Source organism: Falco naumanni, chromosome W (genome assembly GCF_017639655.2).
Source record: "Falco naumanni isolate bFalNau1 chromosome W, bFalNau1.pat, whole genome shotgun sequence".
Lineage (NCBI taxonomy): Eukaryota > Metazoa > Chordata > Aves > Falconiformes > Falconidae > Falco > Falco naumanni.
In genome coordinates, this window is record NC_054079.1 from 10,478,410 (window position 1) to 10,500,517 (window position 22,108).

The 22,108-nt window shown below is 43.0% G+C and overlaps 1 protein-coding gene across 1 annotated transcript in view; it reads left to right on the top strand.

Moving 5' to 3' along the window:
- The window catches only part of LOC121080687 (unconventional myosin-Vb-like), a 61,102-nt gene that overhangs the window by 24,134 nt on the left and 14,860 nt on the right, over window positions 1-22,108 (top strand). The window contains 5 exon segments of the mRNA XM_040578827.1: window positions 4,096-4,218; window positions 5,496-5,579; window positions 11,309-11,458; window positions 12,125-12,222; window positions 16,709-16,823. Coding sequence (XP_040434761.1) covers window positions 4,096-4,218; window positions 5,496-5,579; window positions 11,309-11,458; window positions 12,125-12,222; window positions 16,709-16,823 — 570 coding nt within the window.

Sequence of the window (22,108 nt, forward strand, 5' to 3'; positions counted from 1 at the left end):
GAGGAAATTGCTTAAGTGGAAGGGACAGCAGGCTTTCTAGGAAGACTTTAAAAGCTTTGAGGAAACATGAAGAGTAACTTCTGTGCTCTGAAGAGGGAGCAGCCATTTGGGATTGAGTTTTCAAGAGACTTAAATCATGTTCAAAGAAAGGTGAAAACTCTTTAAGAAATGCAGTCAAGTCTTTATGTCAAAGCTAGATCAGGTGTCCTGCTTTTCAGGCTGAAAATACTTGCTCTGCTTGTCTTCCATATGCTTCCCAAGTGCCATTTGGGAGTACAGTCAGAAGTTGCTGTGGATGTCCAGGTTTCTTCGTAAGGTATCTTGCTGCCTGGCTGCTTTCTTGCTTTTGCCTATGCTATTGGAATGGGAGTGGGAATGGAAAAATTAATGATTTTTTTTTTCCATTAGCAGGAAGTGTATCTAAAAGGGTTTGATCAAGAATGAACTGGTTGGAAGGGTTGATGTATCAATCCCGGCATCATTGTCCAAGATTTATTAGGAATCTTAGTGAAACAATTTCTGCTGAGGAGCAAAGTGACCCTGAAGCTGCCAAAGGGGGAAGTGTCCAACCAAACCCACAATCCCTCATGTTCTTGAACTCTCGTGGCTCAGTTTTGCATTTTATGGCACATTGCCATCGTGTTAGGCTGTTACTGTGCCAAATGCATTTTCTAACGCTGTTCAAAAAATGCTCTTTAACCTTTCCTTTGTCTTTCTGTCAAATTCCAGAAATGTTGAAGTCTGCTTCTAGCAGACCTGTTTTCAGTCCTGCTTGTCCCTGTGCATCACTGTGAACTTGGGTATCTGAACAAATGTGTGTTCCTTGTCTGGACTTGTTAGTTTTTTGAACATCAGAAATTAACATGCCATCTTTCTGTGCCGCTTGGTCCTGTCCAGTGGGATTTCAGCTCCATGAGCAGATACATGAAGGTTGGACCTCTGGGCTTTCCTTTTTGGCAGACCACCTAATTTGACAGCAGAATAACCTTGCCTACGTCATGCTGTCAGCTTTTATGACTTTAAAGTCAGGCACATCACTTGTAGTGGAATGGGTCTCTGCAGTGTGGAAGAAGCCCAGGCTCTTCTCAGGCTTTAATATGTATTGGAGTGATAAGGAGAAAGGAAATAAAATGTAAATAGCTCCCACTGTGTTTTCAGAGGGTTGACTTTTAGGTCATTACATTTTAATGGACCTTTGTTGCTTTTATCTGTTTAATTGTCCTTGTGTTGGAGGTGAGAGTGGAAGGAATCTCACCCTTTAGTCCAAGCAGCTCCAAACATCTCTGCAACTGTCTGGTGGTTCTTGAAGAACCTGGTGGGTTCTTGACCATGGGATGCTTTTGATACAAAAGCAGTGGACTGCAACCTGGGGGCTGACCCTGGCTGTGATGGGTGGGTTTGATTCCAGTTGCAGTAGCTCCTGGCAACTCAGACAACAGTGTATGGATATGGGAGGTGACACTGGCTGGGATTACTCTGCCTGACTGATTTTGTGCAGAGTGACGGGCAGAGAGGGATGGTGAGGACAGACAAGCAGAAGCAATGACCTTGTGTTAGTGGTTGAAGGTTTTTCCTGTTTAGAGGCTTCCATGCAATACTTGCAAGGCAGTCTCTTTTACTCTTCCACATCCCCTAAAAAAGGTCTTGCACTGAGTGAGTCTCAAATAACTTTGTGGCTCTGAAGGCCTTAAGCTTCCAAGCCAATACCCAAAGCTGTTATAATAGTACAGATAATGGCCCTGTTAGTTTTAAAAATACCCAGGCTGCACAATGGTGAGCAGGGAGCAGTGTGGGTACAGTGAAACCCTCTTTCTGGGAGGCAGGAGCGATACCTTTGAAGTTCAGCTCTGAGATAAGCAGGCTTTTCAGCCAAGTGAATTGCCTAAAAGAGAGCTGGTGCAGGACAAATCTGTTCTCTGCAGCATCTGGCAGTTCAGGTGGCTGCAGTGCTCCTGCTCTGCACCTGCAGCTCAGTCCTGAGTGGGAGACACCTAATGATGCCTCCAGAAAGGATGTTTTGCATATAAATATGAAATAACTGATGAAAAGATATAACTGATGAAAAGAAACCCATCTGCGTTTATATAACTCCATAGCTGGAACATGTGTGTCTTTCATAATAAACTATGTAAAATTGCATAAATAAATGACTTCTAATATTTATATAGTCTGTTCTTTCCATGTGTATCCATAATTGACTTCACTTGCAACTGTAATATAAATAAATGTAAATATATTTACAACTGTAAATATAAATTATAAATATAAAACATCTGGGGTAGCATGGCTTGCATGAGTGACTGATGTGTTTGTTTAATCCACTTTTTCCAGTTAATGGGGGTGGGCAGGAGATGCTTGTCTTGGTGTCCAGAACCCTTCTGGCATGTTTTGGTTTGCTGTTGTGAAATCAAAGGCTGTTTCAGAGGAGCGTAAAGAAATATTTCTCATCTGTCTCATTTTCCTTCTTACTGTTTGCTGCCCCTATTCCTCTGTCACCTTTTCATATAAAGGTCTATGAAAAGACCTGATGGATGATCCAGAGTTTTCCCTGATGCTGCACAATTGTTCTGTGGTTTCTCTGCTTTAACTCATCTGATTTAAAATATTGCCTAACACTTCTGACTCCTCTTTTTCTAACCTAAATAATCCAATCAGCCATTTCTTGTTTAAAAATTATGTATGCATATGTATGTGCAACCATCGGTGTCCTGTTGGCAGTGATGGAGGGTCTACCAGCCCCTGCCTTTTCCATCCCTGGCAGGCAGGCAGGAGGGATGAGGATGAGCCCTGTTTACTGTGGGGCTCACAGCTCTCAAGTGTAACAACTTCTCTCCTTGTTTCCTTTGGTTTTCAAGAATTTTGCTTTATGGCAAACTTGTGCTGGAAAAGTACAAAATAAAAGATATTTACAACCATGGTGCTTTCCTCAAATGCCCTTATGTTTTTTAGAAAGCTTTGGGTGTTTGGCTGGTTAGCCAAGAGGGACCCTAAAAAAATGAATCTTTATGGGACGTGTAATCATGAGAGTATCAGAAGTTACAATATATTGTTATATATTTCTATACAGCAATGTATGGTTGCAAAATAATAAATCAAAACCAGAATTATTTTTTTTCCTCTGATCTTGGTGGTGTATTGCATTAACTTAAATTTGTCATTATTTATTGGGTAAAAACTGCAGGTGCTAGGTGGGAAAGCAAGCTCAAGCCCTCCTTATAATTACTGATTTGTGAGAGGTAGTCCATTCCCATGCTGCACAGGTGGTGATGTGAGGGTTTTTCAGTCATGGCAGTTGTTTAGGATTTCTCCATTCTCTGCCCCATCCTCCCAAAACAATGTCTTGGGCAATACCTGATATCTTGGTGTACTATAGTTAAATCCTTTCCAGGGCGGGTCCATGTAGGGCTTGCACCCTGATTTTTGTGTAAATAGGGTGCAGAAGGAGGGCTTGGCATCCAGGAGGTTTGTGGTACAGGAGGTTGAGGGTGTGGGAGGGTGATGTGGGAATCATTCAGCTGTGGTAGGACAGGTATGTGGGTCTGAAGTCTCAACCCTGTGTGCAACTGGGATTAATCATCCTGTGTTTGGGATCCAAGTGACCCCACCCCAAGCCTACTGAGAGGCAGAGGTTTCTTAAGAATTACCATTTTTATTATAACGTTATTTATTATATTTTAATTTACTATTTATTATTTTAAATTAAAGTCTCTCACATGTGTCAGGTGGCAGTTTGTGAAATTACTTGGTCACCAAAAGTTGTATTAAAAAAGTAATGTTGCTGTCTCAGCAATTAATGTAACTTAGGCGCAAAAATACTTTAATTTTTTTTCTCTGCAAGAGCTGTTCTGGCTGTTGGAGCAGAACCAGCATTTGGATGTTCTTCACTGGAAATGAAGCTTTAGTATGTTTTTCAAGAATATACATGAAAATAAAATAGTACATGCTCCTAGAAATAGGGGGTGGACTTTGTTTCTCAAATATTCCTGTAGTTCATGTGGACTACAGGAAGCCTACGGGGAGGGTTTCTCAAAAACCTCTGCACACCACCTCTGCATGCCTGACCTCGAGTTTTTGGTCTATTTTCTCCCTGTCCAGGTTCCCAAAGGCACTGACCAGAACTGGGCGCAGAAGCTGTATGACCAGCATGCCAGCAGCCAGCACTTCCAGAAGCCCCGCATGTCCAACGCCTCTTTCATCATCCTGCATTTCGCTGATAAGGTGACTGGGCACGTGTTGCATGCACTAGGACTTGAATGCAGAAATGGGAAATGTATGGAGAGGAAAAAAGAGCCTCATGAAGGGAAATTAGTTTATAGCACTGCTGAGCTGCTTTTTGGTGATAGGAATGCCTGGCTGGTAGTTATCTTGGTTCGATGCTCCAATCTAGATCAGCTTGGAGGACTTCAGCCTCCAAACTATCGTGCTAAGCTTTAAATAGTTATGCTTTCTAGAGGAGAGAAAAATCCTCTTTCTTAAAGCTGCAGCAAAATGAATTTCTGTGAAGGGCAGCTTGACTGAAAATGGATTGGAAAAGGGAATTCTTTTTGAAGAGCAGGAGCTGTGAGCGTCAGTGAGGTACAGTGGGGAGGAGCATGTGAGAGGTGACCCTGGGATGATCCCACCCTTCTGAGGGAGAAGATGCCAGCTGTGGGACCCTTAAATCCCAGTGTCTGGTGCTGTAGGGTCTTGTCCATGGGCTTCAGCTTCGTTGAAACTCTGATATGACAGTTGTTACAGCAAATAAAAATCTTAAAAGCTTGCAGTTATCAAAACCACACATTTGTTAGAAAAATGTAAAACCAGCCTGAGGATGTGTCTGCGGAGCCAGGTGACATGCAGGTGCTGTGATCCCATACAGGTGCTTCTCCTAACCAGGTTTGCCCTGAAAGTGAGTGATATTTTTCATGGCAAAGGTTGATACTTGCCTTTCCTCAGACCTGTGATTTTGCATGTGTCCTTTGCAAATGATATCTCTTTGGACCCTTTCCCTTTTTTGTGTGTGTGGTCAGTTACTTTAGCCAACTTCAAATGTAAAACATAACGTAAAACTTTCTTCTGTTCCCTCTAAATTCTTCCTTTGCATCCTAACCTTCTGCAATTTCAAAAATAAGAGACATACAGGGGATGTAGATAAGGGTGTCTTTTGAGGTTTCCTGATTAGCTTGCAAGTTGTTCAGGAGTGGACAAAAGAGCATATAGAGGTACTGGCGATCGTTGCATTTTTACCTCTGGTTTCCATGGAAGTGTGGTTGGGTCCCATACATAACAGTGTAAGGACTAAGAAGCAATCTGTGTTTGAAGTAAGGATTTTTGCTTTCATTTAGATTCACTTTCTTTGATAAAAAGTGACCTTTAAATTCCAGTTGTTCACCCATCCTCCTCCCTTTCAGGTTTTTCGGGTGAACTCCTGATACTGGGGGAGTGGTGGGACACAACACCTTGTCCCTGTGTGGTTGGGCTTTACCCTCTGGGCTTCTTCCTTTGTCTCCTATTAGGTGGAATACCAGAGTGAGGGATTTCTGGAGAAGAACAGGGATACTGTGTACGAGGAACAGATCAACATCCTGAAAACCAGCAAGGTAAAAGCAACAATGTGGGGTAGTGATCCTTACTGGAGCTAAATTGGCACTGCCACTCTCCAAAACGTGGGGTCTGTACATGCATTCCTGTGCCGTGACACAGCATGCTGTGTATGTGAGCATGCATGTGCTTCCAACAACTAGCAGCAGCAAAAGAGGCAAATAAACAGGGTGTGGAGGAAAGTAAAGGGACAGAGGTGGGTGCTGGAGGCTATGGATTGCACCCAGGTGTGGATGTGCATGGTCCTCTGCTCTCCTCCCCCCTGGTGCTGGTATCCCATCAAGATGCATTACAAAAATCCTTTCCAAACCTTCTGATAGTTTTCTTTCTTGGTCACCAAGAGCAAAAATTTGGAACAGCCAATTATGGGGCATTGTAAATCCCATTTAACTCTTGTCCAGAGCTCCCCACCCATCACCTGGGCACTGAAGGTGTTCTCAAAAGCATGTGGAGCCACAGGGGATCCTGGGGTTAAAAGCCATGATCAGCAGTGTAGTTTGTGGTGCTCTGTATTTGTATATTGTATATGCTGACCCTACCACCCTTCTGTATGAAATCGACTGTTCCCCTTAGCTGTAGTCAATCATACTTGGCCCCGCAACTTTTAATTACTTTAATAATTAGTATGTTAAAAATAGAGTTAATATACCATGCTGGAAATGTAACTTGAACTCTGAGACATTCCAGCTGCTGTAGAGGTATTTTACACTGCTGCCAGTATGTAATATTAACAAATTAACACATATTGATGGTCATGCTTGCTGTTATTCCTGCATTACAAGATTTTGTGCCTTGTATCTTTCCTCTTCTGAGTATTGTACAAACTACTTGTTGACATGTCAGTGCCAACAGAGACGTATTGACTGATCTCAAATACCAAGTCTCCTGGTAAAGAGCTTTTTGGCACCTGGGGTTTAAAGTCTCTGTTAGTCCTGAGGGCTGTGAACTCAGTGGGCTGTTGGAAGCAGAAAAGGAGTGGCTGTGGGGCTCTGCAGGCTTTGGCGTGGATCGTGCCTGCAGTAAGTGAAGTGAGCATTTGGCAAGCATGCTTCACATTGGAGACTTTACAGTTGCTTGTATGAATTGAGCAGATTTTACACTGACTTCCTTACGCAGCACTCTTCGCCATGAGCACTTGGGTGCTCCATCTGTGCTTGTAGTTGGGTTAAAAGTGTCAGTAACACAGACATCTAAGGAATTTCAAGTCCTTGTTGTTTAAAACCAGACCAAAAGTTCCTCCCTGCAACCTTGAGTCTTTCATTGTCAGTTAATGAGTTGAGACTTCAAACAACCTTAACCCTTCCAGGGGCAGCTCTCTAACTTTTTAGGTAGTTGATATGAAAATCCAGCCCTGTGAAGTCCAGCACACCTTCCAGCAGTCAGAATCAAGACTGCATGACTCTAGGGCACCCTTGTTTCCACCAGACCTTCTCTGTGGTGTAGGGAAGGAATATATCTGCTTTTCTCGAAACCATTTCAAAGCCTCCTCCAGCATAGGCCAGCTTGTTAACTTGCATTGGGTGTTTTTTTTTGCATTACAAATTTTGAATCCTCTCTGCATGTTGCAAGCAGATGTTTTGCGTATCCAGATTTTTCCTTTTCTTGCCACTCTCCCTTGAGTTTACTGCTGGCTGTGACCTTACAAATGCCATCCTAAACAAGGAATGTGATGAGGGGAGATGGAAGAAATATTATTTTTAGGAGCATTTTAAATGGGAGCTTGTTCCTGTCAAAGTTAAGAGATGAGAATGGGAAATTAGCTGAATATTGTCAGTGGCTTGCCCTTGTCTCAGCAGTGAATTCATATGAAGATGGCAAGATGTGCAGTTTTCTCATCTCTGAGTGTAGTTGGGAGTCTAATAACTGTGAAACTGGGCTTTCATAACACCCAAATCAAGATCTCTCTGCATTCGGGAAGCTCACAGCTTTCCTAGGGTAAAAACTGGGCATGATTAGAGCATATTAGAAATGCCAGGTAACTTGCAAGAATAATTGATGCTGTACAATGAATTATTTAGCCAGTGATGAACTTGCTTTTGGAGGTAGTGCTGCAGAACTGGTGGTAGGGATTTCAGTTTGACTTTTCTGCATAGGTGCAGAGGGGAGTTTTAGCTCATTGGAGTGGTGTATTGTAGAGTGTGGTAGGGACAGTGCTATTCCTTAAAAAAAGAAATTAAAAAATACAAACATGGATGTTTCACTTAAGGACCATAATATAATATCACAGCAGGTTGAGTTTCAGTTCAATTTAAAAGAAAGCCCCAAACCCAGCTCCTTACAACTGGTTTGCTTGACCTAAAAAGCCATTAATGTGTGTGCCTCAGGACCAAAGATTTGGGTTTAACTGGCCTGCAAACTAAGCTAATGCTACTTGGGGCCAGGTGTTAGGACCTTCTGGATTCACAGTGGTTGCTCTGTAGGTGACACAAACATTAGTGATCCAGCTTAAAATGCTATCAAATGTACTTGGTTCTGAGAATCTTTGGGTGATAGTCTGATGAACTATGAACTTACGCCTTTGAACCATTTCCTTAATGATGTGGGAGCAGTGGCTGTTGTCAGCCTGTGGCAATGCTGTGCTGTCCTGGGAGGAAGAGCAGTGCTTCCCTTGGCAGTAGCATCCTCATCCTCTTCATCTTCCTGCAAAACCTCCAAAACCTGTTCTTCTGTTCTTGCTTTCCCTAACCCCGTTGGCTGTTAGATTGAATTAGTAGGGTTTTTTTCCCCCCTCTTATTTGTCATGTGTGTTCCAGGTGATAAATAAGGTATTTTTTCTTTCGCTGTAAAAAGCAACCTGGTTTCTCTGAACCAAAAAAAGTGGCAGTGCCAGTGCTGAGTCTGCTGCTCAGATGTGGTAATTTAACTAAAACTTAAATGTGTGCTGCAAAAGGCTGTGCCACAAGGACTTTGTTCTGTACTCAGGATCAGGCCTGCATACAGTATTCACTGCTGCCTTCTTTATATTCCCACTAAAACAGTACACAGAGCAAGGGGGAACACTCTGTTTAACACGGGAAGGAGTTAAACACCTATCCATAAGCAAGCACGTTGTTGATGTTCTTCTACCAAAGCAGAATTGCTTTCTACTAATTAGAATGCAATTACTGCTGTCAACAAGATGGTGAAAGAGACTTTATAAAGCAGCTAATTAGTTTTGTTAGGGCTGGTCAGCTAAAGGAGTTGAGAGTTGATGTTCTTTGAATTAAGGAAAGCGATTTGAATACTGATCAAAACTACATGGGCATGCTGTTAAGATATCATATTCCAGTTCTCTATAATTGCAAATAATGCACCAATGATTTTGACTCTGACGATTGGGAAGGGAGGGATCCATCCTTCTTGCTTATCCCCCAACATCTGTGGAATAGACTCTGGGCTGATAAAGATGCAAAACTGTTGTAACTGGGATCATTACACAAGGTGAAAGCTCACCTCTGCCAATCTTGTTGAGCGTTTGTGTGGAGGCAGGCACTGCTATTGTTAACAGCAAGTGGATGGAGGGGTCGATGGCACTTCCAGCTATGTGCTGAGAAGATATTTTGAAACCTGAAATTACAGCTGGTGTTTTTACTGCATTGTCATGTGTGAGATAGTAATGTGTGGAGGCAGCGTTGGATGACTTCCAGCATCAAGCATGTGCCACCCAAACATCCCATGTTTGCTGGAGTCAAAGCACCCAAGACAGTTGACACATCAAAATACAACAGCTGTCAGAATGTCTTTTTTTGGAGGGGGTATAGAGGGTTAGGCAAAGAATGCACAAGCCTTTATTGTGGTGGGAGTGGAGTGAGCTGCAGAGGTAAAAATAAAAGCTGTGAGTTTGAAGCAGATCTTTATTAGGTGCTGTCCTGGAGCCTGCAAGCAATTTGCTAATGCAATGCCAAGTTTCCTTTCCACAGTTATTTAGGCTGCTGTTCTAGGAAGCTGTGTGAACAGCCTGCAGGGCTGGAGCTGGAAGCATTCCTGTCTTAGGCCAGGGATGTGGCAGAGCGCCAGGCAGCACTTCGCAGCACAGGGCTGTCTGTTAATGTCTACAAAACACTAAAACACTACAAAAAACCTACAAGCCATTAATGGAAATACAACCAAGTTCGGCTTTTGGAAGAGCCTGGGATGGAGGCAAGAGTGCTGTGTGGTGCACTGCTGTGTTATGTTAGTGTTTTTGTGTGGATGTGTTGGGCATGGTGTGCCATGGACAAGGGAAAGTTGATGCTGATGCTCTCTCCCACAGATGCTCCAGAGTGGTCATTGCTGGTGGCGCATGTGCCACTGGTGCGGCATCACAGGTCCTTTGGCAGTGTCCTTGGGCCGGAGCCCAGCTCAGCTTGGTGAGAAGTGAAATCCCACCTGGTGACAGTGGCTTTTCTTACGTTTCACAGAACCCTAGAGTGGTTTGGGTTGGAAGGGACTTTAAAGACTATCTAGTTCCAAGCCCCTGCCTTGGGCAGGAATGCCTTCCACCAGACCAGGTTGTTTCAAGCCCTGTCTGACCTGGCCTTGAACGCTTCCAGGGATGTGACATGCACAGCTTCTCTGGGTAACCTGTGCCATGCCTTGCCACCCTCACAGTAAGGAATTTCTTCCTTACATCTAATCTAAATCTACCCTTTTTTTTGTTTAAAACCATTAGCCCTGGTCCTATCACTACAAGCCTTACTAAGAAGTTTATTCCCATCTTTCTTCTAAGCCCCTGTTAGGTACTGAAAGGTTATAATAAGGTCTCCCTGGAGCCTTTTCTTCAGGCTGGACAACACCAACTCTCTCAGCCTGTCCTCCCAGGAGAGGTGCTCCAGCCTCTGATCATCTTCGTGGCCTCCTCTGGACTTGCTCCAACAGGCCCATGAATTAAGAGTTTAAGAATTTACTGTTTGTATGTTAGCACAGCTGTGGTGGGAGCCAGTGTGGCTGCATAGATGGATTAGAGATGTGAAAACTTAACAGCCCTGCTAAACAGACCAGATTTATTGTGACTTACTACTTATTCAAGTTCCCCATCCTAATGCAAATTTGAATATCTTACCCTTTACAAAAAAAAAAGCATCACTGCATTTGCCAGCTCACCTGTTCTCCCATTTATGAAGCAGAAATGCTGCTGCTGGCTTGCCAGAAATCCCAGACTTCAGGGATCTGAGGTGCTAAATGTAGTGCTTCCAGGGCTGCAGAATGGTGGTCCTGCTGTCACCTTTCTCATTCATGCTGAAATGCAGGTAATTAGTGTGGAAGTGCTGGTCTCTTTTAATTGGAAAAGCAAGGGTGCCTCTGGGGGCTATGGTGGGAGTGGGTGCTGCCTGTCCTCATGTGGAGACCCCTGTTCCTGGGGCATGCACTTTGCAGGCAGCATCCTTGCTGTGGTCAGGACTGGATCAGTAACTTGAAATGAAACCTAGGAGCAGGAGCCACCTCACATTCAGGAGGTTTTGTGTCTCGGACAACACTTCAGCAATCCAGCCTTGCAGCTAGCCATCCTATTTTTTTTTTTTTCTTTTTTCTTGTTTGATTTAATGTGCACGTTTCAGAGTTTGATGAACTACAAAACAGAATGGCCAGTGGTCCTGCTGATGTGGTTTATGTAGGCAACGCCTCTTCCTTTCTCCTTTCGTTTTATTTTCTTTTTTTTTTTTCTTCCTGGTTGAAGATGGGTAAAAAATGACCAGAGCAATGTGACTTGGGTGGGTTCATTCAGCAAAGCACAGGGCCAGAGGTGCTCAGGCATTGTCTTTTGTTTTAGTATCAAATGGTAGCAGACTTATTCCAAGATGAGAAGGATGCTGCACCCACCACTTCCATGGGAAAGGGAACATCCAAAATCAGTGTCCGTTCTGCCAGACCAGTGGTCAAAGCTGCCAATAAGGAGCACAAGAAAATGGTGGGGCACCAGGTAACGTATGATTTGAGTGGGTCAGTTAACGGTAGGAGAACGGGACAGGGGAATCCAGATAGATTTTTACAGTTAAGATCTCATTCCTTCAGTTTGAAACAGATAAATAAAAAGCTGTTTGGGGGTGGGGAGCAAGGAGGCTTTCCTGTGACCTGTCTTGTAGGATGGGAACAATTTGGCTGTGGCATTTTGGGCACCTTCTAGCAGTGCCTCTGGAAGAGCAAGCTTGAGTAGTCTTGACTGGAAGCAATTAAGACTAAGGCGGGTGGAAGCCACTTTGGGATTCACTGGGCAGTATCCCAATGCACTATGGTGCTCATAAATTGAAACAACTTGAGAAAGAGTGGCTTTTTCTCCTGTGTGGAGAGTCAAGCAGTGTAACAGGGGCCCAGAGAGGTTGTGCAGTCTCCAGCCTTGGAGATATTTTAGGATCCAACTGAGTCAAGTCCCAAGCAAACACTTATTGCTTGTACCTCATTGAGCTGGAAGCTCTCAACCTGCCAGGGTCTTCTCTGAATTGTTCCTGTATGTGCTGGGCTGATGGGGAGGTTCATGCTGTGTCACGTCCAGAGGCTTGCACCGCAGGTGGCTTGCAGCGCCTGCCAACTTGGGTTGCATGGTACGGCACCTTCATGCCGCCTCAAATTGAGTGGTTTTGTCTTTCAGTTCCGCAACTCCCTGCATTTGCTCATGGAGACTCTGAATGCAACCACGCCACACTACATGCGCTGCATCAAGCCGAATGATGAGAAGCTCCCCTTTAAGTGGGCTTTCAGATAAGCAAATGTGTTCAGCATTATAGCAAGAGCATGCTTTGGACCTTTCCTCTTGCTAAAGAGATTTCCCCCTTGTACAGTTGTTCCTGTAACTAGAAGGTCCCTGTAGTTTGCTGCAGTTACTTCTCTTGGGTTTAATTCATTTTATCGTTATATCATTATTATATATTTATTTATACATTTTATTTATGAAATGAAAACTAATGCAGGTCCTAGTAATTCATAGATATACTCTGCTAATTCTGAGCATCCTTGCTTTGATAATTCTGAGCATCCCTATTACTGCAAAACAAGGTCTTTGTACAATTTCATCATAGAATCACTTTGATTTAAATAGTTACAGTACCAAACAGTGAAAAGTAGCAGAGAAAGACATGAAAGTGGGGATAAGTAGTGTGCTTGCAAAATGGTTTGTAAAATGAAACAAAAAGGTTTGGTGCTTCCAAAATAAATGTGGGAAAAGTAAAGATGTGACTTGTATCAACTTCAGGCAGGTTTCCAGATGCGTGAACAGCTGAAGCAAAATGCTAGTCTTGATCTTCCTCTGTAGTTCAGAGCTGTCTTGTAAGCTGCAAATGCTGTGGGCAAATAGCTGTTAGTCTTGTTTGACCTCTTGACAATGTATTTTTACCCAGTTTTGTTCCCTGTAACTCCAAAAAAGCTTGGCTGTTAGTATGCAGGGACCTCAAAGGTCTTGTTGTGATGTCTTCTAAAGGCCCTGGCATAAACTGCAGGTGGTGACATTTAAGAAAGGGTTACGATTATAACTTGTAAGCAGTGAGGCATTGCCCTCCAGCTGATCCAATGCAGCCTGAGTGCTCCCAGTGAGCATGATGCCACCTCAGAGTGAAAAGACAGCTCCAGCATTGTCCTGCAAAGGAGCACTAAACATCCCTGAACAGGCTCACCCTTGGCTGTGATATGCTGATGAGTATGTATCCTCCAGGAAGTTTCCCTGGCTTCGCTCTCTTCCTGCTGCAAACAGCAAAGCAGAGGGTATTAATGGTTAGAAGAGGTTCAGGAACTGGCTTGTAATTAACCGATTCATTAGGTGATTAGCTAACAGCTCTGGAGAAGGCTGGCAGTGCTGGGATGGTGGTTTCTGTTGTCTGTTGTATCAATTTAATCTACCATTTTGTAGATACTGCAGATGCTTAGGGCCTCAGTCTCATGTTGCCTATTGCAGAGGTTGTCCACTTAAATGAAATTCAACATTACGCTTTTTGTTTGATTGCTTTCTTTAGATAAAGCACAAAAGTGTTTTCTAACTTTCTCTAGTGGGAAGTGTGGTAGATGTTCTGTATGGTGAAATGGCTTCACCTTTCCAAAGGGTGTTTCCAAGACTCCATGTCCCTACTCAGTTCTACCTTCAGCCCATCCTTCTTCACTTCTCTGCCTTTAACTTTGCAATTCAATTTTTCATGTGATGCTCAGGATACAGTGAACATCGTTTTATAAATGTGCAACCTTCTGCTTGTCAAGGTGCAGTAATTACCTAAATTAACTCAGTTGTACTTCTAAGATGTTATGGATAGCAAATACCAGGAGGGTAATTCTGCTTGTGTCTGCTCGCAGTCTAAGTGGTAACTTGGTCCAATGTGATGCTCCCTGCTGGCGAATGTCAGGATTTGGGGAACAAATAGTAAACAAAAATAGACATAAGTATGGTCTGGAGGTGCAGTATGCAGGTGTCTGGCCAGCAGCATTGCAGGAGTCGCTGTGGGCTGGAAACGATATGAGGCTGCTTTGGGTTGGGGTGGTGGTGTCGCATACCCATCTACAAGCCAGAAAGCACTGGTTCAGGTGTCTTGTACTGGGAGCTCTTCTGCAAGAGGTTATCTCCCTCCTCACTCATCATGGATTGATTAATTGAAATTGTGATCTAGAAATCTTGGTTAATGTTGATTTTGCTGCCACCAGCTTGAGGAATTTGTATCCTCAGCATGGCTCCAGTAAAGTGTTTGTTTATATGTGAAATTCAGGTCTGGAGAATATGGGGCTGGCTGTGAACGAGTCTGCATTTCAGAGGCACTTGTGCTGAAAAATACACAATGCTAGGAGACATTAGTGAAATAAAACATCAGTGGCACTGTTCTGGGTTAGCACTGAAGTGGTTATCTTGTAGCATGCAGAACGGTTGGTGTTGTGTTTATTGTTCAGTAAAAAAAAGTACATTTTTCTCTTTCTAAAACATAATGTTCTTGTGAGCTGAAAAACATTAAGGTTTTGCTAAAATGAGATGTTTAGACCAGAGAAGGGACCTAATAGCAGCCTTCTAGTAATTCCAGGAGCTACCAAGAGGATGAAACCATGCCCTTCACTGTGGTCTGTGGTGGGAGGACAGGAATGGATGACCACAAATTGACCTGAGAGGTTCAGACTGGAGATACGGAAACGTTTTTTATTTTTCCTCTGTGAGGACAGTCTATCAGTGGAGCAGGCCTGGAGAGGTTGTGCAGCTTCCATCTTTGGAGGTTTTCAGCCCTTGACTAGATAAAGTCCTGAGCTATGGGTCTGGCCCCTAACTGCCCCAGCTTTTGAACATAGGAGGTTGGACTAGAGACCTCCTGAGGTCTCTTGCACCCTGCATTACTCTCATCCCGACTTGAAATCTTGGTGTAAATGTAAGCTTTCTTTGGTAGGAAGGTGAGGGCTGTCAGCATTCCAGCCTGGAGGAAGTGTTAGCACCACACAGTGGCATTTGCTGCATCTCACTGCAGGCTGCGCCTGAGGTTGATCTTCAAAGAGAGAGGTGCAAGGGGAATGCCTGACTTCAACTTGTACCTTTGACAATTTTCCTCCCAAATTCTGTTTCAGGAAGGGTTTATGGTCTCTTACTTGGGTTTCTAGGCCAGAAGCAACCTGTCAGGTGCTTCTACCTGCCATGGCAAGGAAAAGGAGTTCATAATAATGTGTATTGTCCCACTTTTAAACTCTTTTTTTCAGCTTCAACTTGTAGCTGGAGTTGTGGCTAGAGAAGGTCCTGGCTTTCTGTGCTGATAAATGACTGCAGCTGCTCTGGTTACTGCATTTCACCCCACTGAGCAGAGCTTGGCTGCGTTGCAGAGAGCTCCCCTTGTGTACAGCATAGATTGCCCTGGGATCTTCCAGGACTGAAGCTTCTCCATCCATCTACCAGTCCTGTTTCTTATTTATTGTTATGGAAACTGTACCCTTGTGGATTCTTCCTTGAAGCGAGCGACAGCCAAGACTGATTTTCCACTCTGTGTCATGTTTGTGGTGTTGTAGTGAATAACTTGCTGTAGACTTGACAGGTTCAGGGAATTTGAAAATGCACAAAGTAGCAGGGGACTATTTCTTATGCTATTTTTGCACAGCAGAGGCCAGGCAGAATTATTCATGCAATCTTAGCCTGCAGGTGTAAATATTTTGGGCTTTCAGGAAGGGACAAGCAGGTCCCCAAGAAGCTTTTGTTCCTCACCTTTGTTCTGGAAACCTAACAGTTATGAACATCTGTATCATATGAGTCCAAGCTTGATCCATCAACCTCTTCCAGGGTCCAACATCTCGAGCTGAAGAGCTGGGACCTCTTTATGCATTTGGTGTCAGGGGTGGAAGGGTGGATAAGTGATGGGGGATGCTGGTACCTGGACTCACTCTCTGCAAAGAAAGGCTGATCTGAAAGAGGGTTCATGCCAGGAGCCAGAGAGAACACAGCTCAAGTACCCAGCTGGAAGTTGGCACAAAGTTTTTTGGCACAAATTGCTGTTGGAAATGAGATGCCAGTGGTAAGGGGTTGTGCCAGCTAAAAAGAGGAGGGCAGGCAGCTGAGAGCAGAAATACCTTGAATTTCCACGTGGTGCCTGCCAAAGCCCTTAGTCTGGAACATGAACGCTACTGTTCTTGGTGAACTTAAAGATGAGCAGATCCATGGGACCTGTTCATTACTCTGTTTTGGTATGGAATGTAATAGATCAGATTTATTTTGCTGTTGAGTATGATTTTATTCTGGAAATAAGTTGTTGTCCTTGTAGCTGCAAAACTAATACTGTCTTGCTCGTCAAGCAGCTTGTGGTGGGGTAACCTCTTCCCTCCTTTATCGTAAATGTGTTGCTGTACATAGCTGGGTAGATTATGGCTGTAGAGACTAATTGTAACAAACTGTTCTCATCCTAAGAGTACCACTTGGCATCGATAATAGGGCAATAGCGAGGTCTCTTGCACTTGAAAAGCACAATGTCTTGTGACATGGAGTGAAAATGCGTGACATCTATGCAGCCTGTTCCCAAAGCAAGGCATGGGGTTTATGGTTATGCTGAGGTTTGCAAGGGAATGGCTGTGGACAAAAGCTATCCATGGACTTGTGGTTTCTGCAGCCCCTGTATTAATGGTGAGAGCAGAGCTTTTTTCCACAAATCAGAAACCAGTTCCTGTCCCCAGAAGAATCATTATCAGGTGAGTTGATGTGCATTCCTTCTCGCTGTGTTAATCTCTATCCTAAATGTAATGGCAGATTTGATCCGAAGAGAGTGGTGCAGCAGCTGAGAGCTTGTGGAGTACTGGAGACCATCCGCATCAGCGCAGCTGGCTTCCCATCCAGGTGCTGTGCTGGAGATTTGGCGTGGCATGCAGGTTCACTCGTTATCTGGGGAGAGGAAGGGAGAAGAAAACACTAGCATTTTCAGGACAAACAGGGTTTATTTACGTTGGTTTACATCCAGGATGGATTCTTCCCTTTTAATAGTTTTTCGCATTGTGCAAGACCCCCATTAAGTCCTGGGTTGCTCAAGTCAAAGAGATTTGTTATCAAGTGATGAACTGCAGAGTGAGGCTGCTGGAGGGTTTGTGGTGTTGTGTCCAGCGCTTCAGCTGGTGCTTTCAGTTTGGTCCTCAGAAGTACTTTGCTGTGGTAAAATCTCTGAAAATGCTGGTGCATAGCAGATAAAGGAATCCAGCTGTGATCCCATATGGAGGTGGACAGCAAGTAGTAAAATAACAGCTCTATATCCTCTGCACTAGTCTTCCCTGGAAGCAAGTGTTGCCCTAGAGGACTTCTTCTCTGCTTGCCTGAAGCTCTCCACACATAAGCTCCTTGCAGTGTACAGTTTGCTTTCTTCCCCCCCCCCCCCCGGGTTTGGACACCTGCTGCAATAATAATTTCAGCCAAAATTTTTTTCATTATATTTGCAGAGAAGGAAAATAAGGGTTGTAAATTATTATTGGAGACTTTCACACTGCACATCCAAAATACACTAGGCTTCAGACTCTTGCATCTCAAACGAAAAGGTTATGGGTGGTGTGGCTCTTGCTGATTGTGATACAAAATTCAAAAGAGATTTTTAGGGCCTAATAAATCAGAAAAACTATAAATAAGCCCTGAAGATGACAAGGACAATTAAAAAAAAAAAGCATCAATTGTGTTTTAGTGCCAGGCAGCTTTGTGTTAACGTCAGCATAGCCATCGGCCTTTTTATATGGAACAAAGGAGTTATAAATATGCTCAGTAAAGAGTTGGCAAACAGCTATTTCAGCCTTTGAGAGTGACCTTCTCCAATTCAGTGTTTGGGATGCTTCAAGGAGAGATTTTTTGTTTTTATTTTTTTAGTTTTAATGTTCCTAGAAGATAATTTTGTATGGGAACAATTCTATACTAAATAAGATACTCACTTTGGGTTCTGGTAGTTTTTTTACCCTCTTGGTCATAAAATTCCGGTCTTGAAAATCCAGACCCAGGAGATGGACAACTTCATTGAAAGATTCTGAATAATCGGTATATTTGAATTGGCTTTATAAACCAGCTTGGAAAAACCTGCTTCCACAGGATCTTATTTTGTGGGACATGTAATAGATGTTTTAGTTCCTTCTGCATTTTTACATCCATGCAATCTGTATCAGTTTTCATCACAGTGAGCATTGATTATTCCTCTGTATTTCCTTATATTTTACAGACAAGTCAGATTATAATGATTGATTAAGAATAAAACCAAAAAGGAGGGTCACTTTTAAATTTAAACCACGCATGAAGGCTATGAATTTAAACCACTTCAAATAATAGGAAACTTGACCTTTGTGAGTTTTTTGCTTCACTTGAGCGTAAGCAATTTACCTGTAGAGAAATGGGGATTTTTCCAGAATGTTTTATCCAAAGAAATTTTTTTTTACAGAAACAGGAGAAAATGTTCACTTTCATCCTGTAGTATTTACATCTAAATATTTTCCAGCATACTGTCATGAGAGTAATTTGAGTGATGTGGCTTTGGGTCAGACATTTCTGGATAAAGCCACCTTTTGCTGTTATTTTATGCTTCTCCATCACAGTTACTTTATGGCTTGAGGAATTGAATGTTTTGAGGCTTCCATAATCTGTTTTTTTTAACCTGGTTCCTTTAAGGAAAAAAGTTTTAATATAATTTTTAGTGTTCTTCAACCCATGTAAGTCATGATGTATTCCCACTGAAAGATGAAGCCTCACACTCCGCATTTCAGGTGTGCCTGGCTTTATTTTATAATTTCCATGGTGTGCTGCACTCTGTCACTATCTCAAGTAAATTGAAATGAAAACATATCATTTGGTTTGAAATGTTACGCAACAGTTAAGAAATGTATTTGTTAGTGTGTACGTAAATGACTGATGAATGGACTGTCTTAAATGTGTAGATAGTAAATCTGTCATCAGCTTGCACGGGTAAAGCATGGAAGATGTCTCTGTACTATAAAACCATTCTTCTTTATAGAAACTGGCTACATAAGGATTAGTCTATAGAGAATTAACTGGTGCAGATTGCCATTAGTAACAAATTACTCTTTAAAACAAGTTTTTAACTTTCATTTTTTCAAAACTCTACCTTTTTCTTCTTGCTGGTTCTGATGGTTTCCAGTCAGTGGTACCACAGCATTGGACTCTCACCATGCCATCACTCTGAGTAATGTTGTCTTTGCAGTCTTGCTGCAATACTCTTATTGTAGTTATGTATGAAATTTATTGTTGAAGTATTCTTGGCCTTTGGCTGCTTCTTCTGGTTGCTGGAGCTGTCAGATGCAGAATCTTTGTATCAATTCTGTATAAAATCAAAGCTGTTAACTCTATAAACATTAAACATTCATGATTGAGATGTATCGTGGGCACCCTTGGATATAAAAAAATTTGAGGTTTTTGATGTCTTTAGCTGTCTTGCAATCATTTTGGGGAAATAAAAGCTATAAATGACTTTGGCTACCAGCAGTTCTGTTTGCCCACTCCCCCCACTCCCAACAAAGGTGTAATATGTAAATAGCAGTTTTTTTCCCCCCTCGTTCTGCTCTTTGAACATATTCCAGATAATTTCAAGCCATGCCAACCTGCATGTTTTAGAGCTAATTGAAAGGCAAATCTGTTCTGCTGCAGTAAACAAGGCAAGAGAAATTTTCTCCATGAACCACAGTTTCTAAAATAATTTAATGTCAAATCTTGGCTCAGATATTCAACCTGTGTGCCCCCAAACAGGCCTTGGCTCCTATAGAATGACCCATATAGCCCAGCTGCTTACTGCTTAAAATATTGAACCCTTCAGGGAATGGTACCACATGATGCTGGTGGGATTTCTTAATGAAGCCAGGTTTGCTCAGCACATGGTTGCTAAGATGATCTTGGGTGATGGGGGGCAATGGATTTACTTACCCTTAATGGAAAAATTTTGTATTCAGTTATTTTAGGCCGATGAAAAAAGCCATATTATGGTGAAGTCATAAAAGTGTCAGACTCTTATTACATCCCTTTCAGCTCTTCATTCAGTGCTGCTGAAATAACGTTTCTGTAATCACCCTAAAACAATAGGTTGGAGATATTTTGGGCAGTTGCTGACTGCTTGGAGAGGTGCTTTTCAGAGGCTTCCTTGGGAGTCAGAATTTCACCCCCAGTTTCTTACGCAAGCCCTCCCTTTAATTGCAAGGTTGTATTAAATCCAGCTGGCTCTGCAGCACAAGCACTGCTCTTGGGTTCGTAGCCCTGTGATTTTGGGCAGGAGCAGCCAATTTGCTTTGCACCCAGTTGTGGCTTTGTGTAAAGCATCCAAATCTTGTTTTTCAAACCACAGATACAAGGCTTAATTTGTGGTGTGTTATGGTTTATTCCTTCTGTCTAATTCCTGGAGATGACAAAGAAATTGCTGGGCTGACAGTCTCCTGCTCCTGGCCAAGCCCTCTAGCATCCTGCTTGCTGCTCACAGGCATAAGTTATTTTCCTGTGTCCTTCCATTCTTTATATTGCCTTTTCCCTTTAGTGACCTGTGCTGTCTTCAAAGCAAAATTTTGATGTTCAAGGTTGACTGTGCTTGCTCTTAGCCCTGAGATATATATTTTTTTTTTCCTTTTGGGAAAGTTGAGTAGTATCTGTCTAGTAGTCTTTTGTGTGTCTTTCTTCCTCTTAGTTGCACAGGTACAAAAATTCTCCTGGTTACAGTCCTTTGTCTACCTATCTGGATCTTATAACTTGATAATTATAAGGAATTGTATTTATTTAGTGGCCCTTGGTGGTTTCTGGCCTTCTAGTACTTAAAGGGGGCTTAGAAGAAAGATGGGGACAGATTTTTTTTAGTAAGGCTTGTAGTGATAGGACAAGAGGGAATGGTTTTAAACTAAAACAGGGGAGCTTCAGACTAGATATTAGAAAGAAAATCTTCCCTGTGAGGGTGGCAAGGTACTGGCAAAGGCTGCCCAGAGCAGCTGTGGGTGCCCCATCCCTGGCAGGGCTCAAGGGCAGGTTGGATGGGGCTTGGAGCAACCTGAGCTGGTGGGAGGGGGCCCTGCCCATGGCAGAGAATAGAACTGGGTGGGCTTTAAGGTCCCTTCCAAGCCAAACCATTCTGCGATACCAACTCTTAGCAATGAGAGGTGCTCATGCTGTGTGTTTTGTGGCAGCATCCTGAAAAAACAAGTTCTGGTTTTAATTTAATACCTGTCATCAAGTTGAACTGTGGTATAACCTTCCCATAATCTCTCCTGACCTGCTAAGCGGTGGGGTAATGTGGCACATCTTTTGTCTCATGCTGGGAATTGCTTTGTGGTATAGCAGGAGGGAATTAGTTTTCTCTTTTTTTTCCTTGTTGAATATGTGGATGTTGAACCTTAAAAAAAAAAAAGTCATGTATGCAGAAGAATGAAAAAAAAAAGTGTATGCACCAAAGCATTCAGCTTTGGTATTTCTGCATCGGAGAGATCCCCTTTGTAGGGTTGGGGGATCATGTTTGTTTCTCTCAAAGCACGTAGTTGTAAGGTAATTTTATACTGCTTTGAACCTGAGTATTGACTCTGGGGAACATCTTGGAGGAAGAAGCTGCATCTCAGGATGTGTGACTTTGTACCTTTTCTGCTCATCCTGACAAGTCAAAAACTATAAATGAGGATTTCCCTAGTCCATTGACTTTTTAAAATGATACATTTATGTCTTAATACTTTTGTCTTCTGGGTTCTTTCTTCAAGCTTATCTTAGCCTCCACATCAGCTAAAAACTCCAGAATGGAAGGAGCATTTTTGCATGAGCTGGTGTAACAATGCTGGTTACTAAAGCTCTGAGAAACAGCAAAAGGCTGAGTTCATAGAATCACAGCATGGTTTAGGTTGGAAGGGACCTTAAAGCCCAGCCAGTTCCAACCCCCTGCCACAGGCAGGGACACCTTCCCCCAGCCCAGGTGGCTCCAAGCCCCAGCCTGGCCTTGAGCCCTGCCAGGGACGGGGCACCCACAACTGCTCTGGGCAGCCTCTGCCAGCACCTCACCACCCTCACAATGAAGAATTTCTTCCTAATATCTAGTCTAAATCTTCCCTTTTTTAATTGAAAACCATCCCCCCTTGTCCTATTGCTACATGCCCTTGTAAAAAGTCACTTGTTAAAAAAACAAAGTTGCAGATTACCACAACACTTACCTGGCCTGAACAG